Raw genomic sequence first — 25,530 nt, forward strand, 5'->3', positions numbered from 1 at the left:
GTTGCTGCTCATATGCCCTGCCCACTCTGACACAACCCTCTGAGCCCCGAGGATGCTACATCCCACCCCCCACACCCCCAGCCCCGAAACGACTGCCCACTTCTAGTGGAAACATGTTCTTTTGTTAACTTCCTGAAACATAGCACAATACATTACATCATCTACTCTTGCACTTTTTTTCACTTTTACTCACTGGAAATGTAACAAAGTAGAAATGAATGCAAATAGTTAGATAGAATGAAATGGTAGAGTGCAATATCAATATAAAAAAATATTCAATTCATAAATCACATTGTATTCAAAAGTAATTTCAAGTTCAAGTTCAATCAGTGTAATGACATGTTTACATCCACTCCTGAAATGAAACGTGAACTTCTGTGTGCTTCAAGAACTCGATGAAAGATACATTCATTCTGAAAGACAGGAAATCACTTTAACCTACTTGTATTGGTTATTATGTTGCTTTATCTGCTCTTCTGTTTCCTCTAACCCAGGGCTGTCAAACTCATTTCACATTGTGGGCCACATACGGCCTCGGTAGATGTCAAGTGGGCCGGACCATGAAAATTATACCATACTCTGCTGGAAATAACCAAAATAATATGTCTTTCCTTTGTTTTGGTCTAAAGAAGCACAAGAACATTAGGAAAATGTTGAAATGTAATGAACATGTCTTTTACAAAATGTTTCATGAAGCACCTTAGATTTGCTGAGACAAATGTGCAATTTACTTTTATCATTCACATATATGCATTGCAACTGATCCCACTGATTGTACAAAGGCACAAAACTTGAACAAGTAATTGGTAGTGAAAAATATAGTAATGCACTTTTTAAGCTAGATTTATAAAGAAAGGAATTTTTTTAACTGTTTACACACGTGCATATAAAATCTAAATTTAATCCCTGCCTACACCTTACAAACTAAGGAGAGTGCTATTAAATGTGTAAAGAATAAAGTATTCATGTACATGAATACTTTATTCTGAATCCTGGTTGCTGACACAGTTGTGGTCTGCCCGCTGCATGTCCTGCGCCCACCACACCGTGAAAATGACCAGGCTGTTGCCAAAAAGGCCAAAAATGAATATGACTACGATTATGACTTTGTCTCCTCATAGTCAGAGTACTCGTAAGGGTTGTCGGTAGGCTCATTGGCTTTTCTCTCCTGGCCTCGTGGTGGAGTGTGTTGTTGCTCGGGTTATCTGCTCGCTCTTACACAACCCTCTAAGCGGTGAGGATGCAACCCCCTTCCTTCACAACACCACCGCCCACTCATGGTCACTTAGTGAAACATGGCAAATTACATCAGATCATCTACTATTGCTCTTTTCTTTACTTTTTTTTCACAAACAGCAAGAAAGAAAAATTTTTCAACCTGACTTCCCCTTTAAGGTTTTTTATACGAAAAGTTATCCATTTGGCTTATAATTTTCAATGAACAATAAATAGTAATGTTCATCATGGAATGTATGTCAATTCAACTTTATGTATGTTGAAAGAGATCTAAAAGTTATAAAGCAGTATTGGAACATTTTTTGTGATACTGTTAATGTTTCATATACAAATTAGAAATCATAACACTGAAATGCAAAAAAAAAAAAAAAACAAAAAAAAACATGGTTACAATAGCAGTTCTCTCAAGTGGTTGTGCCCAAGCACACACACGTGTGTATGTGTGTATGCGCTTGTGTTTATGGCAGGCGTCTGACGGTGAATGACTGGTTAACACGTTTGCCTCACAATTCAGAGGATGTTCAAATCCAAAACTTTTAGTTTAAACTGAAAAGGATTATTTGTCCTTAGCAATAAAGAAAACGTAACCTCTCCTTTGAACAATAATAGGCATATCTGAAGGCTGTCAATTACTTTACTGAACAAAGGTTAAAAACACAAACATACAATGAGCACATTTATCCATTAAGTCTAACTAAAGGTTAGCCGCAAAATAGACGGCACTATACTGAGTTGATGAGAGCCAAACATACCGTACTTTCAATCTGTGACTCCGACGTCATACAACAGGCCAGGCCATTCAAAGTCATAGATCCTACGGAGTAACACTTGAGGATGGTGACCACAAGTGGATAAAAGTAAGACCTGCGCTTCACATGCATATTTTGTATTGGTGCCAATAAAAGTCACCAGTAAAAAAAAAATTGAACCTGTGTCTTGGGAGCTTGTGACAGAAAAACCCATTCTCTGCATCATTGGCCACTGGATGGCAACATGAACCAAAATTTGAATATTTGCCGGCAGCTCAGACAAGGGGTGAGCATGTCTGTCTCTGAGTTTGAGATTCATGGTTCAAATCTCGGTCTTCCTGTGTGGAATTTGAAACATCGCGCTTGGTGGTTCTTCTCATGGCGTTACTTTTCAGTCATGTCAAGGTCAAACCTTCTCCAGGTACCTCCCGGTCAGTTCCGTCGCTAACGTTTAGCATTTCCCCAGTGTCTCAGGCCTTTAAAAAAAAAAAAAAAAAGCTGTTGATATGCCATTACATTTGCAACGCTGCGATGCCGTTCACGGGAATGAATATTTTTAGTTAACTAAAATAAGTTGTAAAAGGCATCCTGGGCATTTCCAGCCCAAATTATCTTGCAAACCCAATAAAATGACATCAAAGATTGTAAAAATTGAAATAAATTGTAGCATAGGACCTTTAAAAAGTCAATATTCCATGTCCTGTAATCTTTGAGATCCACAACAACATTAAGAACATTTCATTACCAGTCACATAAGTAGACGGAATTGTGTGGAGTCTTTCAAGCCTTTTTATACGACAAAATTCAAGCGAATAAGGAACAGACACTCACTCCGAATCAAGCACAGCACCGTGAATGACTTTGCGTGAGAATCACATAATATTTACCAAGCATGGATCATGTAATTGAGAAATGCAATCAAATGATAAGCAGACCGGAAGAATAGCAATAAGAATAGAATAATCTTTCAGACACAACTTGGCCACCAAAGCCAAGTCTGACAATGACAATAACAGCTATGATGAATCATCAGTGACTTGAAGCTTCGGTCACCACAACAACCTCCAAAATTGCGACCACTTCATTTGCAGCTTCTTCCTCAGTTGATGCGAACTACAAAAGAAAAAAGTTTCAGGTTTGCGATAAAGACAGTTTATCTCCTTTAATCACACATTAGAATGAGGCAATCATAAAATGGCAAGACAAATAATTAAACCACAAAAGGTACCCTGACTAAAGGACAGTATGGTACAGGTTCCCCATTGGCCCTTCAAAAATATTAAAAAAAAAAAAAAACCCAAACAAACAAAACCTACACCAATGTCAACAGAGTAGTTTGAGACAATCTCAATATCAATGAGTCATATAACACCATGAAATGTTTGCTGACTTGGTTCACATTGTTATAACTTTATTTTTGTAATATTACCTTTTTCTCATTTAGTTGTTTGTTTTTTTTTTTTCGTTTTGCAAGATTTATTTGCGTAAAAATTTGGACTTTATTGTAAAATTGTGACTTTCTCTTGTAGCGTGGCAGCTTCCTTCTTGACAATGTTATTACTGTACTTTCTTTTCTTTTCTCAAGAATGTGGAACTTTTGACCAAGTGGTTTTGTGCCACTGGTTCAAGAAAACAGAAGTGAATGATGACCCACACAACTCATTTCAACCAGTTTATTTCCTCTTTTTCAGACTGAACCTTTATGTACCGTTCTTGAAGCACACAGAAGTTTTCTTTTTCTTTTCTTCAATTGAAAAATTACTTTTGTTAATTTGTCACAAGAAGCGGAGATTGATGGTACCATCCATCCATTTGCTGTGTCACTTGTCCTCATTCGGGTCATGGGTGAACCTCTCTCTGTGGACAATTTAGAGCAGGCGTAGGCAACAGGTGGCCCGCTGGTTGCATATGGCCCTCAATCACACTCTGAGTGGTCCTTTGATAAATTAAAAAAAGGAATACACTGAAAAATATTTTTTTTCACTACACCCCACTGCCCAAAATATTATTCAAAAACGCTGATAAATATTCATTATGTTTGTTTGTTGGTGTTGATGTTCTTATTTATTAATTAATTTATTTATTTTGAATCAAAACCAAGGGGGAAATGGGGAAAATTGTCACGGAAAAAATGGGATGCATCCCAAATACAAAACATACTGAAAATAAAAGTGCAAATGTGCGAATCCGAGGATCCCGAATCGCAAGTATGTAGGGGTTGCTGTATTTTACATTGTAACATCACAATTCACCACTAGGTGGCAGACATGGCTTTGTTGAGCTTACACCAGTTCATGAACTGCCCTATACGTATTACGTGAGTTGGCCTCATTGTTTTTTTTTTTTTTTTTTTTTTTACGAATTTGGTATGACATGCAAATCTGATTTTCATGAACAAGCACAAAATGGGGTGGTTTGCTTTTCAAAAGTTTTATGCTGTCCTTGAATGGTAATTTTTATGCAAAGGTGCCCTTTGAACTGGAAAAAAAAAGTGTGGGTTTTTTTTTTTTTTTGCTTGCTTCAAACCCTTTACTTTAATAGTGGATCTTTTATACACGTATTAAGAATTGTGTTATTTAAAATTAAAATATAACAAGAACACAAAGTTAGTCTGTATGTGCCTTGCAATTGACTGGCAACCAGTTCAGAATGTATCTTGCCTCACTTGGGGTGGACTCCATCACACCTCCAATGACAACAACCTTACATACTCAAAAAAACATTGGGTTCGTTCATCCACTCAACTGCTGGGTGATGAAAAATATTTTACCCGTTTTAGGTTATTTTTGAGCTGGATCAAAATCCATCAGTCCAAGATGGGCTAGCTAGTTGATAGACTCAACAACTGAGTTATGAAATATTATTGTTTTATTTATTTATTTATTTTATCTGGCATAGACTCTGCAAATGGATTGTTTTGTACTTGCCCAGACAGGCATCAAAACCTACAAACATTAGTCCAAAAATAGCCGATTCACAAGCTTACAACGCATTGGTCACTATCAAAGCATCCTAGACTTCGAAGTGCAGACTAATCACGCCTGGACCACATCGCACTGATGCAGTTACCACCAGCACCTAACTATTTTTTAAAAATGAAAATACGTCAGACAAAAGGAAAAAAAAGTTAAGCACCCTATTTTCTCTCATTCTCTAATAGTGAGCGCTGATGGAGAGGTAGTAGCGGGCATTTGTAGAGGTGTACACATAAATTTTTGGAACTGAGTGAGCAGAGTTTTTGGACATTGTAATGTACATTCAGTGATTTCAACTGTCTATTTCCTCTGATGACGTCACACCAAGCTATGAGGGGAGGGAAGGAGGTGTGTCCAAATTGCACAGCAGAAAGTGACATTAAGATTAGTTGGGTATTAACAATTTCTCCAAAATAAATTGATAAGCTTGAAAATGCAAGCAAGTTTCATTTTTTCTGATCATAAAATGTAACTGCGTTTAAGTGAAAAATAGGGAATATACACACTGATCTTTTTACTTGTTAGTTTGTTTTCACTAGCTGTTACTGCTAAGTGTTTTGTTTGACACTGATTTGAACTTCTTGTTCTTGACATAAAAGTGATTTTATAAATATTTTGCATACATTTTTATTGAAGATTCGAGTGCTGCTTATTGCTGTCCATTTTTGACATTTAAAAAAAAAACGTTAATAGTATGTCCGCGTTTCAGATATCCCATTAATGAAATATTTTTTAAAAAGACCAAAAAATGGACATTTGTGTTTTTTTACAGAACACCGACAATATATCTTTTTTGGTTTGTTGAATAGTTTTATAGGTATTAGGAATCGAAGACAATTCATATTATTTGTACTGAAATGTATTAGAATTAATTTTGCATACTGGTTAATGTATCCAAGGATATGGACAGTAATGGAAACAAACCAGAATTGTATTTGAATTGATCCGGCATTTGGCCAAAATATTTGACTCATCTGTTGGGTTAAAAAAAAACAACCCATCCTGCTGGGTAATATTAACTACTGTTGGGATGGTCCTAAAATAAACCAGCGGATGGGTTAAAAAAAAAATAAATAAAGTACCCGTAATTTGACCTAGCGTTGATTGAGTCCTCCAGATTTACTCATCGTTGGTGGATGTCTGGCGGAACTTCTTGAGGTGAAGCAGGCACAGGCACCGTGACCTTAAACGCAGGTCTAAGAAGGCGTAGAGGAACGGGTTGATAGAGCTGTTGATGAAGGCCAAGCAGGTGGCGTACGGATAGGCCAGAAGCAGGAAGCGTTGGAAAGCGCAGGTGGCCGGGAACAGGCCGAGGTAAGAGAGTGCGCCGGCGCTGTTCAAAACATGGAAGGGGATCCAGCAGCTGGTGAAGACCACCACCACCGTGGTGATGATCTTGAGGAGTCGCCACTTGCGTTGGTCCTCCTGGCGCCGGATGTTGAAGTGGCGCATCACGGTACAGCCGATCAACCCGTAGCACACGATCATGGCCAGGAAGGGGAGCAGGAACCCCAGGGTGGACAACGACATGGTCAGCGCGGTGATCCACAGGCTCCCCTGACGCTGATTGGTCACCACCAGGCCGAAGTCAAGGGTGCAGGAAGTGTGGTTGTTGCTCGGCACGTGCCAGGTGGTGTGGAAGATGAGGGCAGGCACTGCTAGGAGGCCCGACAGAATCCAGACGGCGGCAAGGGAGATACGCGTGTGACCACGGATGCGTAGCTTGGTGCTGGATAACGAGTGTACGATGGCCTGGTAGCGGTTGAAGCTCATGCAGGTGAGGAGGAAGACGCTGGCATACATGTTTAGGATATCAATGTAGCTGACGATCTTGCACAGGGCCGCCCCAAAGGGCCAGTGGTCATCCATGGCTGTGTACACCACCCAAAGGGGCAGCGTGACCATGAAGGTCAGGTCGGCCAGGGCCAGGTTGCCGATATAGACCTCGACTGCGCGTCGCTTCCCCTCTGCCCGCCACACGGTGAAAATAACCATGCTGTTGCCAGACAGGCCCAACAGGAAGATGAGCATGATAAACACCGGGATGAACAACGGGGTCGCCATCTGAGCGTTGTCACACATGCTGGTGTTCTCCATCTGCTTGTAGTCATAGTATGTGTGAAGGTTCTTGGTAGGCTCCATGGCTTTTCTCTCTTTGGCATGTGCTGGAGTGTTTGACTGCTCATGTGATCTGCCCACTCTTACATACAACACTACACTCTGAGCCATGAACCCTCCTACTTGACAACACTGCCCTCTCCAGCACACACACACACACACACACACACACACACACACACACACACAGGGTTCACAAAATAAAATACTGTACATTAAAGATGAAATTTTTACTCCTGTTTTGCACTGTTGTTGGAAATCCTGCTGTTAATCAAGTATCTTTGTTTTATTAGTGTTTTATTTTTATTGAAATTACCTTCAATGTGTTGCAATTTTTTGCAGATCTCATGTTCACCTCGGTACTCATTGTAACTGCATGACCCCCATCGTGACCACTGTTGACTCATTCATCAAGAGCATGTTCAAGGAAGGTTCGATTCAGTCACTGTGGTGACACTGTGTAAACCTAACCTGCTCGCTAGCAGAGCTTGTACACTAAATCCCGGCTGAAAATCAGTTTTTCCACTTCTCTGCACAAAGGCCCGTGAGTCCGTCACTGACAGACTCCAGTTTCACTGTACGATTGACGAATGACAGAAACTTTGAAACACTGACGGAATAAGTGCAGGTGGAAGCAATTTTCGGTCGTCAGCTGAACCGTCACTAACCTGAAAACCAAATTTGTAGTGCATGTTGGCGCATTAGCCACATCCACCCTAGAGAGATTTCTGTGCGACCGCGCTGCTTCTTATCAGTATTTTGCTGGATTTCGTATTGAAAGTTTGTCTGTCGTAAGTGGTCCACTTCTGCGGTTCGGTTTTAATTTGTTTTAAAAGTTTCAACCTTTCTAAGCTTGTTGATAAAGTCACCCCCCCGGCCTATCTACGTTGCTGTGGAGAGAATGTTCTCCACAGCCGGCGACAATGTCAGGCCGAAGAAGGCCGCCCTGGCCAGCGCCAACTTCAACAAACAGTACCACAAGTCAAATGCTAAAAACAAAAAAACAAAACACTTGAAGTTTCAGATGTCTTTTTTTATTTACATGAATTAAGTTAAAGCATTCTCAGGTGACAATGAGCCACTGATTCAGTACTTTAGTAATTGACGGTCTTTGCTGGCTTGGTTGCATCCAGGTCAGCTTCCAGGAAACGGAATCGGCGATGACGACGCAGAATCTCAATCGCCCTTTGCTCTACGGTGGAGGGACTGATGCCAAGATCCTCGAGACCAGGAAGTCCTGGGTATTTCATGTCAGTTAAGTGAAACTGGAAAAAAAAGAAAAAAGCAATTTCATCAGGCTATAAACTCTTGGTGACTGCATTGATAGCTGTAATTCTGACTTTGAACTTCTATCAACGTCTTCTTTCTTACCCTTTCTATTTTATCTGGGGTTGTCCAGGGCTCAAACGGGCTCATTGCAAAAAACTGTGCGGCCAGGCTGAAAGGACAAACGCAAGCACATGAGAAGATTCATACAGATCTCCGGTGCATTAGTGGGAACCTTACAAGCTTAACAGGTGCCAATTCATTTGCTTGTGGCGCCCTCATGAGGCTTGTCGGGGAACATTCAAAAGCGAGTCATCAAACCACTTTCACTGCTTGAATGTGGATACAAACAAACAATTGCAGAAATAAATACCTTTAAAACAAATAATCATCCGATTCTCAACTTGAAGTCTATCTGATGAGACCCAACCCCAATTGTATCTGAATTTCAACATGTGAACACTTACTGAAAGAGCGGCCGGGGAAGTGGATAGGGCACAAAGGGTCTGTGAGCAACGGCGTAGATGTACTCAACCAGGTCGTGGAGCAGGTACCGGTTGGGACTACAAAAAAGAAAAAAAAAAACAACAATAACAAAAATGCTGCATCACCTCTCTCGTTGCCAATTGGATGTGCAAGTTTGCTTTGAGCGTACCAGTAAGTAAAAAAGACAAAAAAAAACACTGAAGCCACGACACATGTTAATCTCAAGTTGCTTCGGCATCCAAATATGACAAACGTCCCCCAAACAATGTGTATGCGTATCAATGCAAACTACATCAACCACAATAATGCACAAATTGTTTTACAAGTACTGAAAAGTGTGACTGAATTCACATCGAGCAGTTTTATCATTTATTCAATTGAAATATTCACAATGAACATGACAACAACATTTCCAACATTTGTAATGCAGAGGGTGCACTTTGCAAGAATGATGTGAACTGGATACAATGACTTCACAATACTGTCAATGGCTGATGGGTTAAGACTTTAGGGACACACTGCATAAAGACATTGACCAAAATGAATGTTATCTTTGAAACAGCTCCTAAAGCGGAGCGTGCTGGGCTGTGCTGGTGTACCTAATGATGTGTCCTGTGAGTGCAAACACTTGGTCACCTACCCGACAAGTGCGTACGTCTTGCCATTGGCGTCTGGGTCTTTGATCGCGCTGATGATCGCCTTCGCCACGTCGACAACCTGATGAAAGGGACGACTTTTTTTGAAAACAAGAGTGGAATCCGGAGGCGCCTTAAGATACGAGTTTATTTTATTCTGTGACTATGCTCAGAACTCAAAACACTCGCATTTCAAATGCTCTTTACCGAAATCAATGGAAACACCCTCAAACTGGTCCAGCCTCAACAAGATACGCTCTAAGCTGCTCACAACTGCCCGAAAAGCATCTTGTCTACAGGTGATCCACTGGCGTGGCCGCTTAAGAGTACATCACGCACAGAAAGGTGGAATTTTTTTTTTTTAATTCAAGTCCTTAAAAAAAAAAAAAAAAAGACATTATTTCAAATTGGCAGTGCAGAAAAAAAGTGCACAAAGGCACAAAGGTTGCACGAACATAACAGAGCTTTTAAAGTAATAAAATATAATTGACAAAAAAAAGTCAAGTTGAGCTCGAATGACAATGGACTGACACACACACACACACACAAAAACATAGAAACGTATATTATCCGCCGCTAACATTCAGATTCCTGGGGGGACTACTTCGTGATAGCCTAGAGTGCATTCAAACAAATCTGGGATACATACGCGGCATAATTTGCACTTCCCTTTGTCCTATGTAAACTAACAAATCAATGAGGAGAAATATATGCTGAGTGTGTTCGTGACGGAAAAAAAAAAAAAGCATCTTACATGAACCGGCTGCTTGACAGTTTTCTTCCCGAGGCTGATGAGTGGAACGGCGTTCCCAAACCAACGCATGTCTGAAGGAATGACATAATAGTGAGGGAAGTTTTGTTATGCACTTCGCTGTGGATACCTGGTTAGTCTTACTTGCGTAGTAGTTGAAGAACTTGTCTTCTCTCCCAAACATCTCCGAGGGCTTCATGATGATGGCGTCGGGAAACTCGTCTCTCACCGCTGTCTCTCCCACAGCCTGGCACAAACAAGAGAGCACCATTGTCAAATGCAAGGCCTGCCAGCCTGATTCAGCCCTCCACATCCATTTATGTGGCCCGCAATGATTCTTTTGACTTCTGTTCAAAAGCTGTCATCCATTGCAAGGGCAATTATGTAAGATGACAGGGCAATTGTAAGGGGTCTCATACATAACAATATTAGGAAAGCGATAACAAGTGTAACTGTCTTGCGCTATAGCCAGTGTTTTTCCCGCATTCGGAATTGCGAGGCGGCTGTCTCCAGCAAATTTTGTGCCACCCCCCTGCCAGACCGATTGAGATCACCAAATTACCTGTTTTAAAACTAGACTACGTACACATCTGTGATTTTTGGCCGACCGCCACACGCCCAGCAACTGTAATGTACATTGATGTACTTTCACCACTGTAACCGGCACTCTGAGAGCAACCATAACTACAATGTGGCCTGCAACAATGAATTTGGTACACCTGCAGTAGAGCAATCAGGAAACATACGCCACGTCATCATCTCACAGCATGTTTCCAACCTTGTTCCTCAGGTATTTGGACGAGCTGCGGATGTCGGCATTGAGGTGAGACATGTGGATGAACTTAGTGATGCCAGCCTCTCTGGTTGCCTTGGCAATCTGCTGAGGGATGCTCACAAAGACGTCCTCAAATCGGTAGTTCCTTCACGCAAAGACGGAAACAGAAATTCAACAAATGCCAGTCATGAAAGATTACTTAGCAGGTATTTGTGTCAGGGGAGGGCATACCTTGTTTCCCACTCTTTTCCCACAAGATTGATGACTACGTTGGAGTGCTCCAAAGCTCGTTTGATGGAGTCTTTATTCTTGGCATCCCACTCCTGAAGCAGAATTCCACATCAAGTCAAAAGGCACTCATAAACTCATAAATGTAAGAATGTTTATACACATGCGTCACCTTAATTTGCATAAACCACATTCATTTATCCCCAATAAACGGCATTCTTTTGACTGATCTCAGCCAATGCACAGAAGTTTAAAAAAAAAACAAACAAAACAGCAGTTCCAAAAGACGTTCGTAATTTTCTCAATCATTATCCTTTCAACAGGTTCCTATCATCAGAAAGCTTGCCGAAAACACGGAACCTGACAACATATAATAATTACGTCAATCATTTAAAAAAAAAAATTCTTAACTTCAATTAGAGCAGGGGTCCCCAACCGCCGGTCCGTGGACCGGTACCGGTCCGCCGGGCATTTGGTACCGGGCCGCACAGGAAGAACTTGCCTTAATTCCTTTTTATTTATTTCGGAATCCGAAATGTTTTATTTTGAAAAATTACCGGATTCTCCGTTACATCCGTCTGTGTCACGCTTGACACACGTCAAGCCACGCTTCTCCGTCACGTGACCGATTACGCTAAAAACAAAATGCCGGAGCTTTCAAAATGAGTAAAAAAACTGCTGGAGATCGCAAATGATGGAGGCCTTAAAAGTACGTTAGACGCAACTGGATTAAAGTTATGGTTGAATACTCTGAGATGGCCACAATAGCACTGTTGCTATTTCCGACATCCTACCTGTGTGAGGCGGGGGTTTTCTGCAGCAACGGCGACGAAAACAAAATTACGAAGTCGACTGGACATAAACCACACAATTGAGCTGTCATTGTCTCCTATTACCCCGAGATGGGACCGTCTGGTCGCAGAAAATCAAGCTCGGGGCTGTGGTGAGTCGTCATTTTCATGCACTTTGAATTTGCGTTGTATCGTATTTTGAAGGCATTAAACATTACCATAGCGATCAGAGTGTTGCGGCCAGATTAGACACTCCTTGTGTTTATTATATTTCGAAAACACCACAGTCTTCATGCAGCTCATACCATATTATATTGTTGTATTATTTCCGCCACACCTTAAATGCCGGTCCCTGAAAATATTGTCTGACATAAACCGGTCCGTGGGGCAAAAAAAGGTCGGGGACCCCTGAATTAGAGAATGCTGTACACGAAACAGATAGAAAAAAATAATGATGAGGCGATCAATAATCAAACACAGCACAAGTCGTTAAAATTCTCACTAGTGGCACAGCAAAGTTGCATTTGTAGTTGATAAAATTCATGCTGCTCGGAAAAGAAAGCCAGCGGCGACGTGTGTGCCTCGAGGATCTTTTTGGCGGTCGTTTGTTGACTGTAAATTTGTAGAAATGTTGTTCTAGATTTGTAACGTGCATGTGTAGGGCTACTGCATTGATACAAAAATTCTGAAGCCTTGGATTAATGCGAGCGGCTCGGTGCATTTCCGGGCCCAGCGTGCTCGTGCTGTCAGCTCTTAAGTGATAGCCATCGACAGACAGACAGCGTGGTGGATCCACTCATATACAGTACAAAAGCACTTGAACAGAACGACGGCAGACGTGAGAAGTGTCCTGTCATGTTTATTTAGGATATTAGTCTCATTAGCAAATTCTTGATTTAAGTTATGTCTGGTAAATGTATTATTTGTGTGTATATATGACTTGAGCTCCAATAGATTTTGTATATAGGGTAAGAGATGTGTTGCTTTACGTGTTTCCATAAAGCAGTCCATCATTATTTGTGGGTACGCATGGTCTGAGGCTGTACCAAATTTGTTCACAGAATACTCATAAATTCAAGTGCCATGATGTTGACGAATCACACATTTGTGCGAATCACACACATTTGTGCACAAAACATGCGCACGCCCAAATTGGCGCATACGTGCTGCTAGTAAATGAGGCCCAATGTGAGGCCTTCGAGTGGGAATCTTGTTTGGGCGGAACATCATTGAACCCCTATGACTCTTACTCACCATAAAAATGATTTGTCCAAGGTCCCCCATAGGCTTGAAATACATAGTGTCATACTGATCGCAGCGATGAGGGACTACGATCTGAGAGCCAATCCGACCTGCAAACCAATAACACTCCCAATCAATTCTGCGTAACTGTCAGAAAAGACCAATAAAGCATTAAGGTTTGGATTCCTATGTAGTACAAAGGAAAACAACATTTAGTTTTTTTCTTAGCTTTTATGTTACATTTGTATTGATGGAAATGAGTCAATTTCCCTCTCCACTCACCCAGCCGATTGACCACGTATCGCCCCAGGAAGCCTGTAGCACCGAACACGGTGGCAGCGATGCCACTGGACGAGGAACGGCCTCCCTTTCCTTTGGGGATAACAGCATGGTGCAGCTTTCTCTGCTGAACTGGACCAAAGCAAGAGGCTGACAACGCTGCGGGGGGACAGCAACCCTCTGATTGGAAGGAGGTACAATCCACATGAGGTGCCAGCTATTATGTACGCATAGTAAATTACAGTCCAATTTAAGCGGCATTAAGTTTTTTTCAAATAACATCGCTTAGTCTGTAAGTAATGTGTTATGAGAAAAATGTATTGAAAAAGTTTAAATAACATTTTCGGGAGAGGCATTTTTGTTTTACTGAAGTGTACGCTGAACTTCATGTTACATTTGATTGACTTCATTACTATAAAAAGGAAATCATTGCCTGACGTCGGCTTCGGTACTTGCCAGACAAGAATGCATTTAAAGGACATATTTTAAGGCTTGTACATCAAAAGTTCAGTATGTAAACTATTTATTCGTAGTTTCAGGAAGTCTTATCGCTGCAAATTTGTATCGGATTCAGTGAGACGGACGCAAATCTTGACACCATGAAAATTACTAAAAGATCATGTCGCGCACATGCACGAACAAAAGCTACCGAGCGATGAAACACTTCACGCAACATCATAGCTCTTGACACAAGACAAAGTGAGACTAGTGTCCTTATGTTTCTGTCAGGTAGCTACCGAAACAAAACAGCTAACGTTAGCACCTAGCTAGCGTTAGCCAGCGGTCCTTTTACAAAACGGATTAGCAAGGTCATTCAACACACGCTCGCGTTTGCAGTGTCAGCCTGTGTGAAGCCGTTATATTAATCATACCTACATTTTACAAATCGACACATACACATACTAAGTACTATTTTGACGTGACTCACTCGTAATCTTTGGAAGGACACTCGCAGGACGACCAACCAGCACAAGGGTCGCCATATTTTTGTCTACGGCATCCAGTGAGGACCAAAAGAACGACAAGTTGCCAATACGTAAACAGTGTTGAAGGGCCAAAAGAGGTTCTTTCAAAAGCAAATTTTCATGGACCGTCAGATACGGCCACGTTATCACCACATTGCTATTTTATGGCACTTTGCGTATTTATTCATTATTTATTTATTATTATTCAGTGTTTTTCTTTCAAAAAATATGCAAAATAAACTTGTAGAACAATCCTGAAGGACAGCTGTACAGCTTACACTGTACAGTACAGTATTATCATTTAAATGCTGTCGTCTGTTATTGTTGACAGAGTACCATTCAAATATTTGGAGTCTCTTTAATTCGAAATATCCTTATTTTATTGATTTATTTTTACAAACGCAATGTTTCATTTATACCACATTAATTACCTCTACACTTTCACGTCATCTTCATTGAATTAAAAACAGTCCTTTAATAGGGACATTTTAAGTCACCTTAAACTTCAAAGTTGGAATGTGTGTCAGAAAAGTTCCAAAATTTGTGTCAGATATCTTTCAAAGACAAACTGTGTCAAGTCTTCCCTTTCTAAATAAACGCCCCCCCCCAAAAAAGTGTATATCTGACTTTTTCTTAATCTAATTTGATAAAGCACTATTCGTAACGTCTGTCCTCCTGCATGACAGCTCTGAAGATTCTGATCACATTGTCACATTCATAGACACGGATATATTCAATAACATTTTATTTCGGCATAAAACACATAAAAACTATTCACTTTTCAAATATCATGTCCAGTTTCTATCCGATTAGAATCTCTGATGGCTGGCCTGATTGTCACTATCCGACATAACTGCCTCTTTCTAACAGGTGTTGACTCAAAACAAAAATCATCTGCATGAAAATAAATAAGCATTTCTATACTGTTAGACAACAGGGAGGTTTCTTATGCACAAGCATAAGAATCCAACAGTTTCTACGCGCCAGCAAAGTGCAAGATATCTAACACTGCAAGGCACAAACTAAGTTTGTCTTTTAGTTTCTAGTGTAAAAAATATAACACAAACATTCAAAGTATGATCATACAGTAGCAATAAATGGGCATTCTGTCCTATACACATTTTGGACAAAATCTACAATAATAACTTGAATCACAAATACATAATTGTTGAGGGGCACATGTTTTGCTAATCAGATATGAAACATTTGCTAAAACAAATAAATAAAATAATTAATAAGCAATATATATGATCGAGTTAAAATGATAGTGTCTCTGCATACAAAACAGTTTTGGTTTGGCCTGCATTGCACACACACTTTCATAGTTTAACATGAGAAAGTTTGTAAAGGAAAAATGAGAATAAAAAGCAAAAAAAAAAAAAAAAAAGAATTGAATATTCTTCCCATTTCAAAAATTAACCTTCTTTTCCTTTTGCAAAATAAACATTCGTCAGAGATTTCAATACTCAACCAACACTATGCTCAGCGGATAATAATAATTAGAAAAATAAAAAGGTTTTTTTTTTTCTGAGCATTCCCATGAGACTGAAAAAACATACAAACATTACAAACAACATAAGTGCTATTTTCATGAATATTTCAATGTAACTCTATCGATACATCATCTTCTAAAATACTGTCGCTCACATATCACAAGTGATCGGCTATTCCCATTGGAATTGTCTTGTGCTGTGTCATGTTCACACAAAACAACATGGCAGTGTTTGTAGCAACCTGTCACCATCACCTTGCAGGAAATCTTGGCTAATACCATTTTAGTTTGTAACCTTGGCTGATGAATGGAAAAGCAGGAGCAAATCTCAGCACCCCCATGTGAGTTTCCTGTTTTTCTTGAATGCGGCACAGCTCTCCTCTGCTCTTACATGATGGGAGGCAAACACTGAGAGGGCACCAGGCTGTCTCGCGTTTCGGTACCCTCTTCCTTCTGAGGCTTGATAACGATGTGAATCGGCCTCTCCAAACCACCTTCCTGAAGCTTGGAATCCTCACTCTCGCATACCGCATCCTCCGCTGAAGCCCCGATAGGCCGCAGACGCTCACCGGGGCTTGTCTTTGTTTCCGAACTGTGTCTCTTCAACTTGTCATCATCGCTGTATTCTTCGGAGCTGAACCTCTCTCCAGTCCCACCTAAAGAATCGATATTAGAGTCTAGCTTAGTCGGGATGCTTAATAAGGCATGCGAGCAGTCAACATGAGATTGCTGTAATTGTCTTCACCATTTCTCTCTATGGTGGTCAAACTGTCCGTAGGCTTCTTCCCTGATGGTTTCGTTCTGGGCTTCACCTTGTTGAAATTCCCCTCTAGGATCCAGTCATGCCGTAAACCCTCATCTGGTGTCATCCGTTTAATTGGATCCCAACTGAAAGGTACGAGGGATCAGAAAAGAGTGTTTTTAGAGCAACGAAATTGAAGTGGTGCCTATTTTGAAACGGATACGAGACAGGAGCATGAGCATACGTGAGGCAGCGTGTGATGAAGTCTAAGAATAAAGTATCGTTTGTCTTCAGTGTAGTTGACAGGTCCTTGGAACTGGGTCTTCGTTTCTTCCCCTTACTATTCGTGGTGTTTCTGGGATTTCCTTTTGAGTCTGAATATCAATACAAAAGGAGCTTTTATTAGCACCGAACATTACAATCATGATTTTTTTTTTTTTAAACTGTCTTGCCCACAAGCACAAATTTGTGTTTGAATATATGGAAACTTCAACAAGATACTTAGTGGAAGGAGGCTTTTGTGACTACCGGGAGTATTTTTCTTACGATTGGCTGGAAAAAGCGCCTCAACGCTATCCACATAGTGTGAATTAGTACGATTATTGCCCAACAAAGGCTGTCGGTTAATAAACCCGAAGCAGCAGCTTTCCAATCGGCACAAAAAGGTGCCGCAAAGAGGCTGAGGATGACTTACCAAAGAACAATCTCCTCCTGGATGCAGACTGAACAAAATCGTTTGGAGGCATTCCAAGAAGCTGTAAACAAAAAGGCATGATTAGGGCATTTTGATGCGTTGAATCAAACTCGACGAAAGAACCAGAATCCTTCATTTGTGAGAGAGTGATTCATCACATGCACACCTCCATGATACATGCTATCTGCTCCACTTCACTCTCCCCAGGGAAGAGAGGGTACCCGGTGTAGAGCTCAGCCAGAATGCAGCCCAGGCTCCACATATCAATGGCCATGCTGTAGGGGTGACCCAGGATGACCTCGGGGGAGCGGTAGAAGCGGCTCTGGATGTAGGTGTACACTACAATGGAGGAGGTGAGGAGAGCTCAAATTTACTTCAACTACTCATAAGATAAGATAAGATAAGAAAACCTTTATTTGTCTCACAATGGTGAAATCCCCAATTTGCAGCAGTTTACTCGTACTTGTAGTTTGACTGAAGAAGCCTGTTGCAATATTCTTTTTACCCTCATGAGTTACATTGTTATTGTGCTGTATCTCAGGTATGTTGTCTTCCAATCTATCAATTAACATACAATTAGTGGATTGAATGAAGATATAATGAGTTACTCAGTTTTTCCACCTCTGTTTACTTTTGAGGGAGAGCAACATTTGGTTTCATAACTGCAAGGTGGTGACGACCATACGGTTTGTCTGAACAGAACCTGGCTACATCTTGTGAATCTTGAAAGTCTATATGAAGAAGTCTTGTTAGTTGTGTGTATTCTTTGTGTGTATTTTTACGTTGTTAATGTGCCATGATCCATTTGGCTCTGTCTCCTTGCGTGGTATGCGTGTTGTATTAAAAAGAGAATTGTGCTTGGGTTGACCTCCTCAGCGTCAGATATCAGCGTACTCCGTGACACTGCCTCTGTTATCCATCGTCTTTGCAAAGACAATACACTGCGCAAACTTGCTTTTCTTTAAAAGTTTTGTTTCAGGTATTCTCTGAATTAATATCTTTAGTAGGGATATTTGTATTTTGGCTGGGATTAGGTTGGATTAATGGATTTTTAAGGTATGATTTTTGATACAGCTTTCGTATCATACGGTAAAGCGAAGAGTCCAGTCAGTACAATTTGGCACAGATAAAAGATAACATGCAGTCATATGCTCTCACCTCTTTGTTGTTCATAACAGCTTGATCCAAAATCAACCACCTTGATGTTCCCTGGTCCTCTCTGAGACAATAGGATATTCTCCTGTTGAAGAAAACCTCTTTAATTTGTCTTCCACAGCCCTGTTGCAATACTGTTCAGCTCCACAAGATGGAACATATGTTGTAGTATTACATTACTTTCACAGACTATGTTGCTCAAAGCTCCGACAAAAAAGGAGTTCATTTAATTGTGTCTTCATCGTACTTCTGCTTCAGGTTTTATATTCTGTACGAAAATACAACTATCTGGTTCTGCATGAATCAATACCGGCTTGAGGTCGCAGTGTATGATCTTCTCTCTGTGGAGCATCTGCAGGCACCTGAGCAGAGCGTGGGTGAAGCGACGGATGAGAGCCACACTGAAGCCCTGGAAGTTGTTCTTTTTGATCAGCTCATACAAGTTCACCCTAACAAGAGAAATGAACAATTGCGATTAAGATCAAGGTCAGTTTTTTTTTGTCCCTTTATTAAAGTTTCAAACATTTTTGCACACTAAAGTTTTGTAGGGTCCCCTCCACTTGGGAATAATACATGATGTTCTCCTGCTGTCTGTTGTGGCGAGCTACTCTATGGATGGTGTAATTGGAGCCTCTGCACCATGAAGCAAGAAGGCGTAAGAGATAGGGCTCTAATCAATGCCTTAACTAAAGGCTTTGGTGACAGTAATGTAAGACAAGGTGGTAGTCCAAGACGTCCTCTAAAGGTCGTCCACTTAAAGGGATACACAAAACTGCACCGATGGTACCCAATGATCCCTTGAAGTCACACACTGACCTCTATGTGTTAGCACTTTGCTAAGGGCAAGAGCGCCTCAGCAAAATTAGACCAATTTTGCCGACATTTTGTGGATGCTGAGCAGCAAAAACAAAACAAAACAAAAAAAAAACAAGCACATATACCAACCCGAGAAGCTCAAAAGAGATGCAGAGGTGATTTCGGAAGTAGAAGTACTCCTTCATGTGGATGACGTTGTGAAGGTTGTCTTTGTCTTTCCTCTTGATCACATCCAGGATCTTCAGCTCAACTAAAGCTTGATGATGGAACCTGGAGACCAAATAACATGTTAAGTTTCATATTTACCACTGGCCACTCTCTCCAAAAGTACAAAGGATTTTTTTCCAACTAGCACCTCTTCTTGTTGCGTATCATCTTAACAGCCACAAGTTCATTAGTCTTATGGTCCAAGCATTTCAGAACCTGTCCAAAGGAGCCTTTACCAATCACTTCAAGTACTTCAAATCTGTAGGCGATATGGTCATGCAGCACCTGCAGCAAGATAAGGAACACATTTACCCAATGTCTAAATACACAGCAAAGGCACCCTAATATTGACATCCCATTTTTGATGAGCAGGGCCCTACATTAAACCTTTTTGGGTGGTGACCCTGTTCGGCCATCATGTGCCATATTGTGGTGGCCCTGTCAGAACTTGCACTGTTTGTTCATGATATACAGTAATATAATACTATTTCATATTCAGTGTCTTTATGCTGTATGTACTTTAAGACTTTGAAAAAATCGATGTACCGGGTAGTTACTTTTTTTTCATGCTATGTATTTTTTTTTTTTTTTTTTTTTTTTTTTACAGTATCAAATATAACCTTTTGAGATTTTTTGGGGCTTTCTATGTTTTTCAAGCCATTCCTTATTGAAGGACCTGACGCGCAAAAAAAATTCAAGTGGATAAAAGTCAAGAATGTGTTATGAAATGTGGACTGGCCCAGTCAGGCAAGCGTCAGTCACCGAGTGGCCCCAGACCATCGGGCCACTGTTCATGTAGAACCCTGATGAGCTTAGAGTAGGAGAACTTTAGGGCCCTGACTTGAATCCCTTCAAATACCTTAAGGAGAAACTACGGAACAGAGATTACCTCTCAAAAGATGTTCCCAGAAAAGTGGAAGCGATGGTAGCTTCGTAAGCTTAAATCAACCCCAGATGCAAACAGTAGATCATTTCAACACGTGCTTTGCAAACGTGAATCGCTGCTACAATGTTTGGAAATCATTTTTGGCACTAACCAAAAGTACTCGCACGCTGGACATGTTTTGCAAAGACTATTTAATAAGCCATTGATTGAAAATAAAGGATCATCTTGCGGCAGTATCATAAAATTACCCTGATGTAGCTCCCATGCTCATCATCAAATCCGCAGTTCTGCGGAGCAGCTCGGGAGCCCTCGATCTTCTGAGAGCCAAGACCGAGGAACCAAATCTCCGCGTAGTCCATGATTTCCTCCTTCTCAAACTCAGTCAGACGATCTTGGAAATTGTTGACTGAGTCTGTTCGGAGATTGGAGGAGGAGGGCCAGATGAGTCATGTTATCATACTGATCAACGAGCAGAGGAGGGTGAATAAGCGGCCGTGATGCAAACATTCTATTCTTTACTAGATGAGTCAATGACTTTGAGTATGTGCGGTTTTTCCGTGCTCCATGAAAACGTACCTGTGGGAGACATTGGTAATCTTCGACTCTCGGGTGCCTTTTCCTTGTTCAGCCTGTTACTGAAGAGTTTGTTGTTGCGGGACCCTGAGATTTTATCCATGGCTGCACCAAATCGCATGCTGAACTGCTGTGTGGGCTTGGGCCTCTCAATCTGTTCATGCACATTCAGATTTTAGCTATGTGTCATTTTACTCATCCACAATAAGATATTAAAAGAGCCTACAGTTACATGTCTGAGACTATTGACAGCACAGTGACCTTCAAGATGCCACATAAATCATATACTCTCCATACAGGACCTCAATCAGTCATCTCTCATCGAGTAATATGATCAACAACACAATTTAAAACCAATAAGCCTATCTCTACTTATGATAGTGAAAGTTGAATTAATGAGATCCTTACTGTGTTTGTTTGATAGTGGTTCTGGACTCCCGGAGTGACAATTTGGGGCAGGATGTGGTCGGACTGCTGCTGGTGCTGGTTCTTGGCATTGCTGACAACCACCTGGACCACTGGAGGCTCTAGCTGAGGCAAAGTTCCTACTCCCGGGCCAAACTTCTGGAAGTGAAAAAAAATAACTGCTTTAGAACTAACTTCACTATATGATTAAATGCAAATTATACTAAATAAGACAAAAAAAGACTGAAAATGAATACATTTTCAGTAAATGAATAGAATGGGGTCACATGATGAGCTGTTTTTTTCCTGACTCACCACTACAGCACTATATCTAATGACGCAGTGAGGTAAAAATAAATAAATAAAGATGTACCGATTCACCAAATACAGCACAGTTGTAAACACAAACAAAGTAGATTGGGTCAGCGAATGTGACCTATAAATGAATGATATCTTTTTTACACCGTCCTCACACACCTGTCACTGCCCCTTTCATCGGTTTGTCTTTGTGTTGGGCCGATCGCTTTTTTGTTTGAGGCTCAGGTGATCAGAACCCCCAGCAGGGAGAGGCTGGAGTTACAGAGGGTAATGGGGACAAAGTCCTATAGGTCCTGAGAAGCCAGGTCACGGTGCCGTCTCTGGGACCTTTGCGGGGGAGAAGAGCGGCAACCATCTCTTCTCTGGCTGCCATCAGGCATACTCTGAGAGCCTGATGGGTAAAATTAAACCCCTGTCCAATGCCAAGTCCACTGGGAAGAATTAGATATCGTAAAGATCTATATCAGTATCACGGGGGGAATTACAGAGCGAATTTAGGACATGCCTTTATTTTGTTAGCTGCCATTCCATAAATATGTCCAGTTATATCAATCAGCATTGTTCTTGTTCTTACTTATGACACGAATAAAACACAACACCACTGTATTGTGAAATATTTTTGCATATTTGATGTGATGGTTCTGCTCTGCTGCTGCTGATGTTGTTTACGAAGCGCAGATAGAATTAAATATAGCTGCTGACACCTGCCACAAACGGCAGTCTGTGACTGGAGGGCATGCTGTACGGCACTCCTACACCAAAGAAAAAAATCTATGCATTATTAATGTGTACACTTCAATACAGGAAAATGTGTACAGGTCAGGCAGTGAGACTAATGAATAAATCTGCGCGAACAGCAAAGGTGCAAACGTGTGAACTTTTTTTTTGGGGGGGGGGGGTTATGGTTTGTGTTTGTTGTGAAAAAAGATGCATATGCATTTTTGTAAAAGCTTGCAACATCCATTCATCCATAACCGAACCACTCATCCTCACGAGGCAAATAAGCATAATTTCTGTGCATGTGAATTGAGGAATTTCATAGTCAGAAACTTTAAATGAGAGTTAATACGATCATAAGGCTATTTACTGGAATTAAATGTGTATGTTCAAATAACAAATTCATGTAAAATCGATGATTGTTTAGCTTTGGGGTGAAAGCCTACCCCCACCTCCCCAGTGTTCAGTGTACTGTACACATAATTAAAATACTATTCAAAATTACAACAAAAAACATGGTATTTAACAATGAATACTTCATTCATTTCAATAGCAACTGTCAAACTAATTTTTCAAAATTCCAAAGCAAACCTTGTCATTAAAAGTTTCTGCAATGGTTCCAGTAATTTATCCAAAAGTGTTTCTTTGCCGGGGCTTGACCGCTAAATGCGGGCAGAGAAAATAATTTCTAAACATAATTTTGACTATTAGAAAAATGTGGGAGGGACTTGACTGGGCGACACAGATTTCTGATGGGGCTACAAATCCTGCTAGCCGTGGTGGCGCGCCATCCCTGTGTGCCAAACTAGCCACACTCGTTGCCTTCAAACATCTTTAGAAAAAACAGTAATCTGCTCTTTTCTTTATTTTCTGCTGGTATGGCTACAGGAGGTGTCCCAGTACCTTGGCTCACCTAGAGCCTGACTTCCTCAGATGCCAAATAGTGGGTGCTGAATTCAACTGCCGATTCAGTCCAGCAGCCTGCGTGCGCTTTTGGGAACAGATGTCGAAGTGGTGGCAGCACCGGCATTTTTAAAAGAATGGTTTGTTATTTAGGTCGTGCTGTTGGTTTTCAAAACAGAAATTTTGAAAGAGGACCCCTGGCATGAAGTAAAGGAATTGGAAATGTTGTTCGAAGACAAACAAACATTACTGAATCTCAAAAACTAAATCTATCATTTTGATCACTTCGGTGATGCCAGTAACCGCATAAAAATCAATGTTATGTTTGGTTTAACTTGTCCCGAGTTTCTGTCCTATATAACCTTAAATTGCTCTGGGTGAAGTCAGGACCAATTGTGACAGTCTGCTGAAATGACCAAGACACAAGCAAATGCAAAGTTGAAAGAAGTTTTGTCACTGGTGTCATTCAGAAATACCAAAATTACATTTCTGAATAGATAATGTCATTTTTGTTTCTGGCATTTCAGAATTGTTTACAGCAAAAGAAAAACGCGGTATAAAAGTCACAAAACCAGCCATTGCATTTCATCTCAGATTTGATAAATCAGAAATGCGCTTGCTAAATTAATGTATTTGCATGATTCCATTCTTTTATTATTGTCATCTTCCCAGAAGTCACAAAATGAAATGCACTGCAATTTTGCGCGTTTGGTAAGATTGGGTGCGTTGATAGATCAGCTTCCAAATCGGTTTGCTTGTGGCATCAAGTTTGCGCCCTGTTTCACATGTGCAAACCTTAAGAAATTCAGGCCCATCATGTGGAAGAATTTTCAAGTTGCTGCAGCATCTAGCCAAGATTAAAATCTGACCTGTAAGCAGGATCGGTTGCTCCCAAGGCAATTGCCCTCTGTTTGCTGTCTGTGAGGGAAGGCCTCTGGGCGTGACGTCTACGGGAGGAATAATAATGTTTCAAGTACAGCACACAACTAGATGACAAAAGCATATCTACTGCTGTTCACGGAGAATTAGAAAGTCACACACGTCACATTAAGGAATCCTTTATCACCTCTAAAGACAAAAGCAGCCCTGCGGAAATTGCTTCTCATGATCATTCTGGAGTCACACACATATGCACACACACGCACGCACACACGCACAGACACTGCAGGCAGCCGAGCAAGATGCTCCCAAAAATAATGCACTGAGATCTAAAAATATATCACTTCCGTAAAAACCCAGCAACAACCAATCTCTCTCATATGCTGCACTTTTCCCTCCTGGTCTGCAGTGTCTGAAAATGTGCACATCCATGTGCTTGGCAGTGGATGTACACGTGTATGCCTGAATGTGTTCAAGAGAAGCAATTCGTTCACATTCTATAAAAAGGAACTGGGGTATTTGGAATGAATCCCCTTTGCCACCAATCTGGCTAGCACGTGCCTTTTTAATCAGTGTGCGAGCCAGCGTTGGCTCCATAGTGGTGAAATAAAGCTTAACCCCATTCCAAGTACATACTGATCACTCTACCTGCCCAGAATGGGAGGGAGAAGTGGAACAGCCGTGCTGACCAAGATAAAAACACGAGCTGTAATCTAAAGCTTGTCCTGTGTTTGTGAGGCAAATGTAACACTACATTAATTCCAAAAGAATTATCTGGGCTATGAAGAACGAGTCAAGAATGGATGAGCTAAAAGTAAACAAGATCCTCAAAGGGTCTGATAGCTTCAGTCTTCCTATAGAAGCCATTCCTTTGGTAGGGCGGATAAAACCACGGGAGGTCTTCACTGTAGTCAAGTTACAATTTGAAGCTGGGGGCATGTAGGTCACTGTGGCAGGCTGGCGTTAAAAAAAAAAAAACCTGGATGGATGAGCTGACTAATGAGTGTTGAGCTTGTGGACGTCACATGAACAGATGCCAACAAGTTTTAAGAAATAACTCATTTCTTGAGTTTTCTTTGTTTGCACGCCAAGTATGCTAAAGCAGTCATTCACTAATGTTGCAGAACATTAGTGTGATATGAGAAACAGCATTACAAATACACTGTACCACAAAAAATATCAGGTGTCATTCAATTGGTCTGAAAATTATTTATTCACTATATATATATATATATATATATATATAT

At 40.8% G+C, this 25,530-nt stretch overlaps 3 protein-coding genes across 5 annotated transcripts in view; all 3 read right to left on the reverse strand.

Moving 5' to 3' along the window:
• Positions 1 to 5,942: 5,942 nt before the first annotated feature.
• On the reverse strand, positions 5,943 to 7,102 carry LOC109530328 (apelin receptor B-like). The gene has a single exon (XM_019893943.1). The coding sequence runs from the start codon at positions 7,100 to 7,102 to the stop codon at positions 6,080 to 6,082; it is 1,023 nt and encodes a 340-aa protein (XP_019749502.1). The 3' UTR covers positions 5,943 to 6,079.
• Positions 7,103 to 8,090: 988 nt separating this feature from the next.
• ndufa9a (NADH:ubiquinone oxidoreductase subunit A9a) lies at positions 8,091 to 14,566 on the reverse strand. Of its 2 annotated transcripts, none has more exons than XM_019894291.1 (11): positions 14,460 to 14,566; positions 13,535 to 13,711; positions 13,265 to 13,362; positions 11,223 to 11,314; positions 10,995 to 11,136; positions 10,361 to 10,463; positions 10,220 to 10,290; positions 9,471 to 9,547; positions 8,812 to 8,907; positions 8,450 to 8,516; positions 8,091 to 8,343 (listed from the first exon to the last, which is right to left on the reverse strand). In XM_019894291.1, the coding sequence occupies exons 1-11, from the start codon at positions 14,512 to 14,514 to the stop codon at positions 8,173 to 8,175; spliced, it is 1,149 nt and encodes a 382-aa protein (XP_019749850.1). In that variant the 5' UTR covers positions 14,515 to 14,566; the 3' UTR covers positions 8,091 to 8,172. The 2 variants fall into 2 exon arrangements, with proteins under 2 accessions (XP_019749850.1, XP_019749851.1); XM_019894292.1 differs by having other exon boundaries at positions 13,535 to 13,690; positions 14,460 to 14,541.
• A 666-nt stretch (positions 14,567 to 15,232) lies between these two features.
• dyrk4 (dual-specificity tyrosine-(Y)-phosphorylation regulated kinase 4) overlaps positions 15,233 to 25,530 on the reverse strand; it is an 11,888-nt gene continuing 1,590 nt past the window's right edge. Inside the window, exons 2-14 of one of the 2 annotated variants that reach the window (XM_019893910.1) lie at positions 24,274 to 24,336; positions 21,470 to 21,625; positions 21,065 to 21,215; positions 20,737 to 20,900; positions 19,751 to 19,887; positions 19,525 to 19,665; positions 18,890 to 19,028; positions 18,583 to 18,664; positions 17,591 to 17,763; positions 17,425 to 17,485; positions 16,975 to 17,104; positions 16,734 to 16,876; positions 15,233 to 16,644 (exon numbers count right to left, since the gene is read on the reverse strand). In XM_019893910.1, the coding sequence (XP_019749469.1) occupies positions 16,376 to 16,644; positions 16,734 to 16,876; positions 16,975 to 17,104; positions 17,425 to 17,485; positions 17,591 to 17,763; positions 18,583 to 18,664; positions 18,890 to 19,028; positions 19,525 to 19,665; positions 19,751 to 19,887; positions 20,737 to 20,900; positions 21,065 to 21,215; positions 21,470 to 21,625; positions 24,274 to 24,336 (1,809 nt within the window). In that variant the 3' untranslated portion in view covers positions 15,233 to 16,375. Of the gene's footprint in view, positions 16,645 to 16,733; positions 16,877 to 16,974; positions 17,105 to 17,424; positions 17,486 to 17,590; positions 17,764 to 18,582; positions 18,665 to 18,889; positions 19,029 to 19,524; positions 19,666 to 19,750; positions 19,888 to 20,736; positions 20,901 to 21,064; positions 21,216 to 21,469; positions 21,626 to 24,273; positions 24,352 to 25,530 lie in introns of both variants that reach the window. The other variant, XM_019893909.1, reaches the window with a different exon arrangement.

The sequence above is a fragment of the Hippocampus comes genome, unplaced genomic scaffold, assembly GCF_001891065.2.
Source record: "Hippocampus comes isolate QL1 unplaced genomic scaffold, H_comes_QL1_v1.1 scaffold104, whole genome shotgun sequence".
NCBI lineage: Eukaryota > Metazoa > Chordata > Actinopteri > Syngnathiformes > Syngnathidae > Hippocampus > Hippocampus comes.

Coding starts and splice junctions, on each gene's coding strand:
- LOC109530328 (XM_019893943.1), bottom strand. CDS start 7,102: ATGGAGCCTACCAAGAACCTTCACACATACTATGACTACAAGCAGATG.
- ndufa9a (XM_019894291.1), bottom strand. CDS start 14,514: ATGGCGACCCTTGTGCTGGTTGGTCGTCCTGCGAGTGTCCTTCCAAAG. Junction 11,137..11,222: donor GGAAAAGAGTGGGAAACAAG/GTATGCCCTCCC, acceptor CTTTGCGTGAAG/GAACTACCGATTTGAGGACG. Junction 9,548..10,219: donor CTGTCAAGCAGCCGGTTCAT/GTAAGATGCTTT, acceptor CCCTTTCATCAG/GTTGTCGACGTGGCGAAGGC.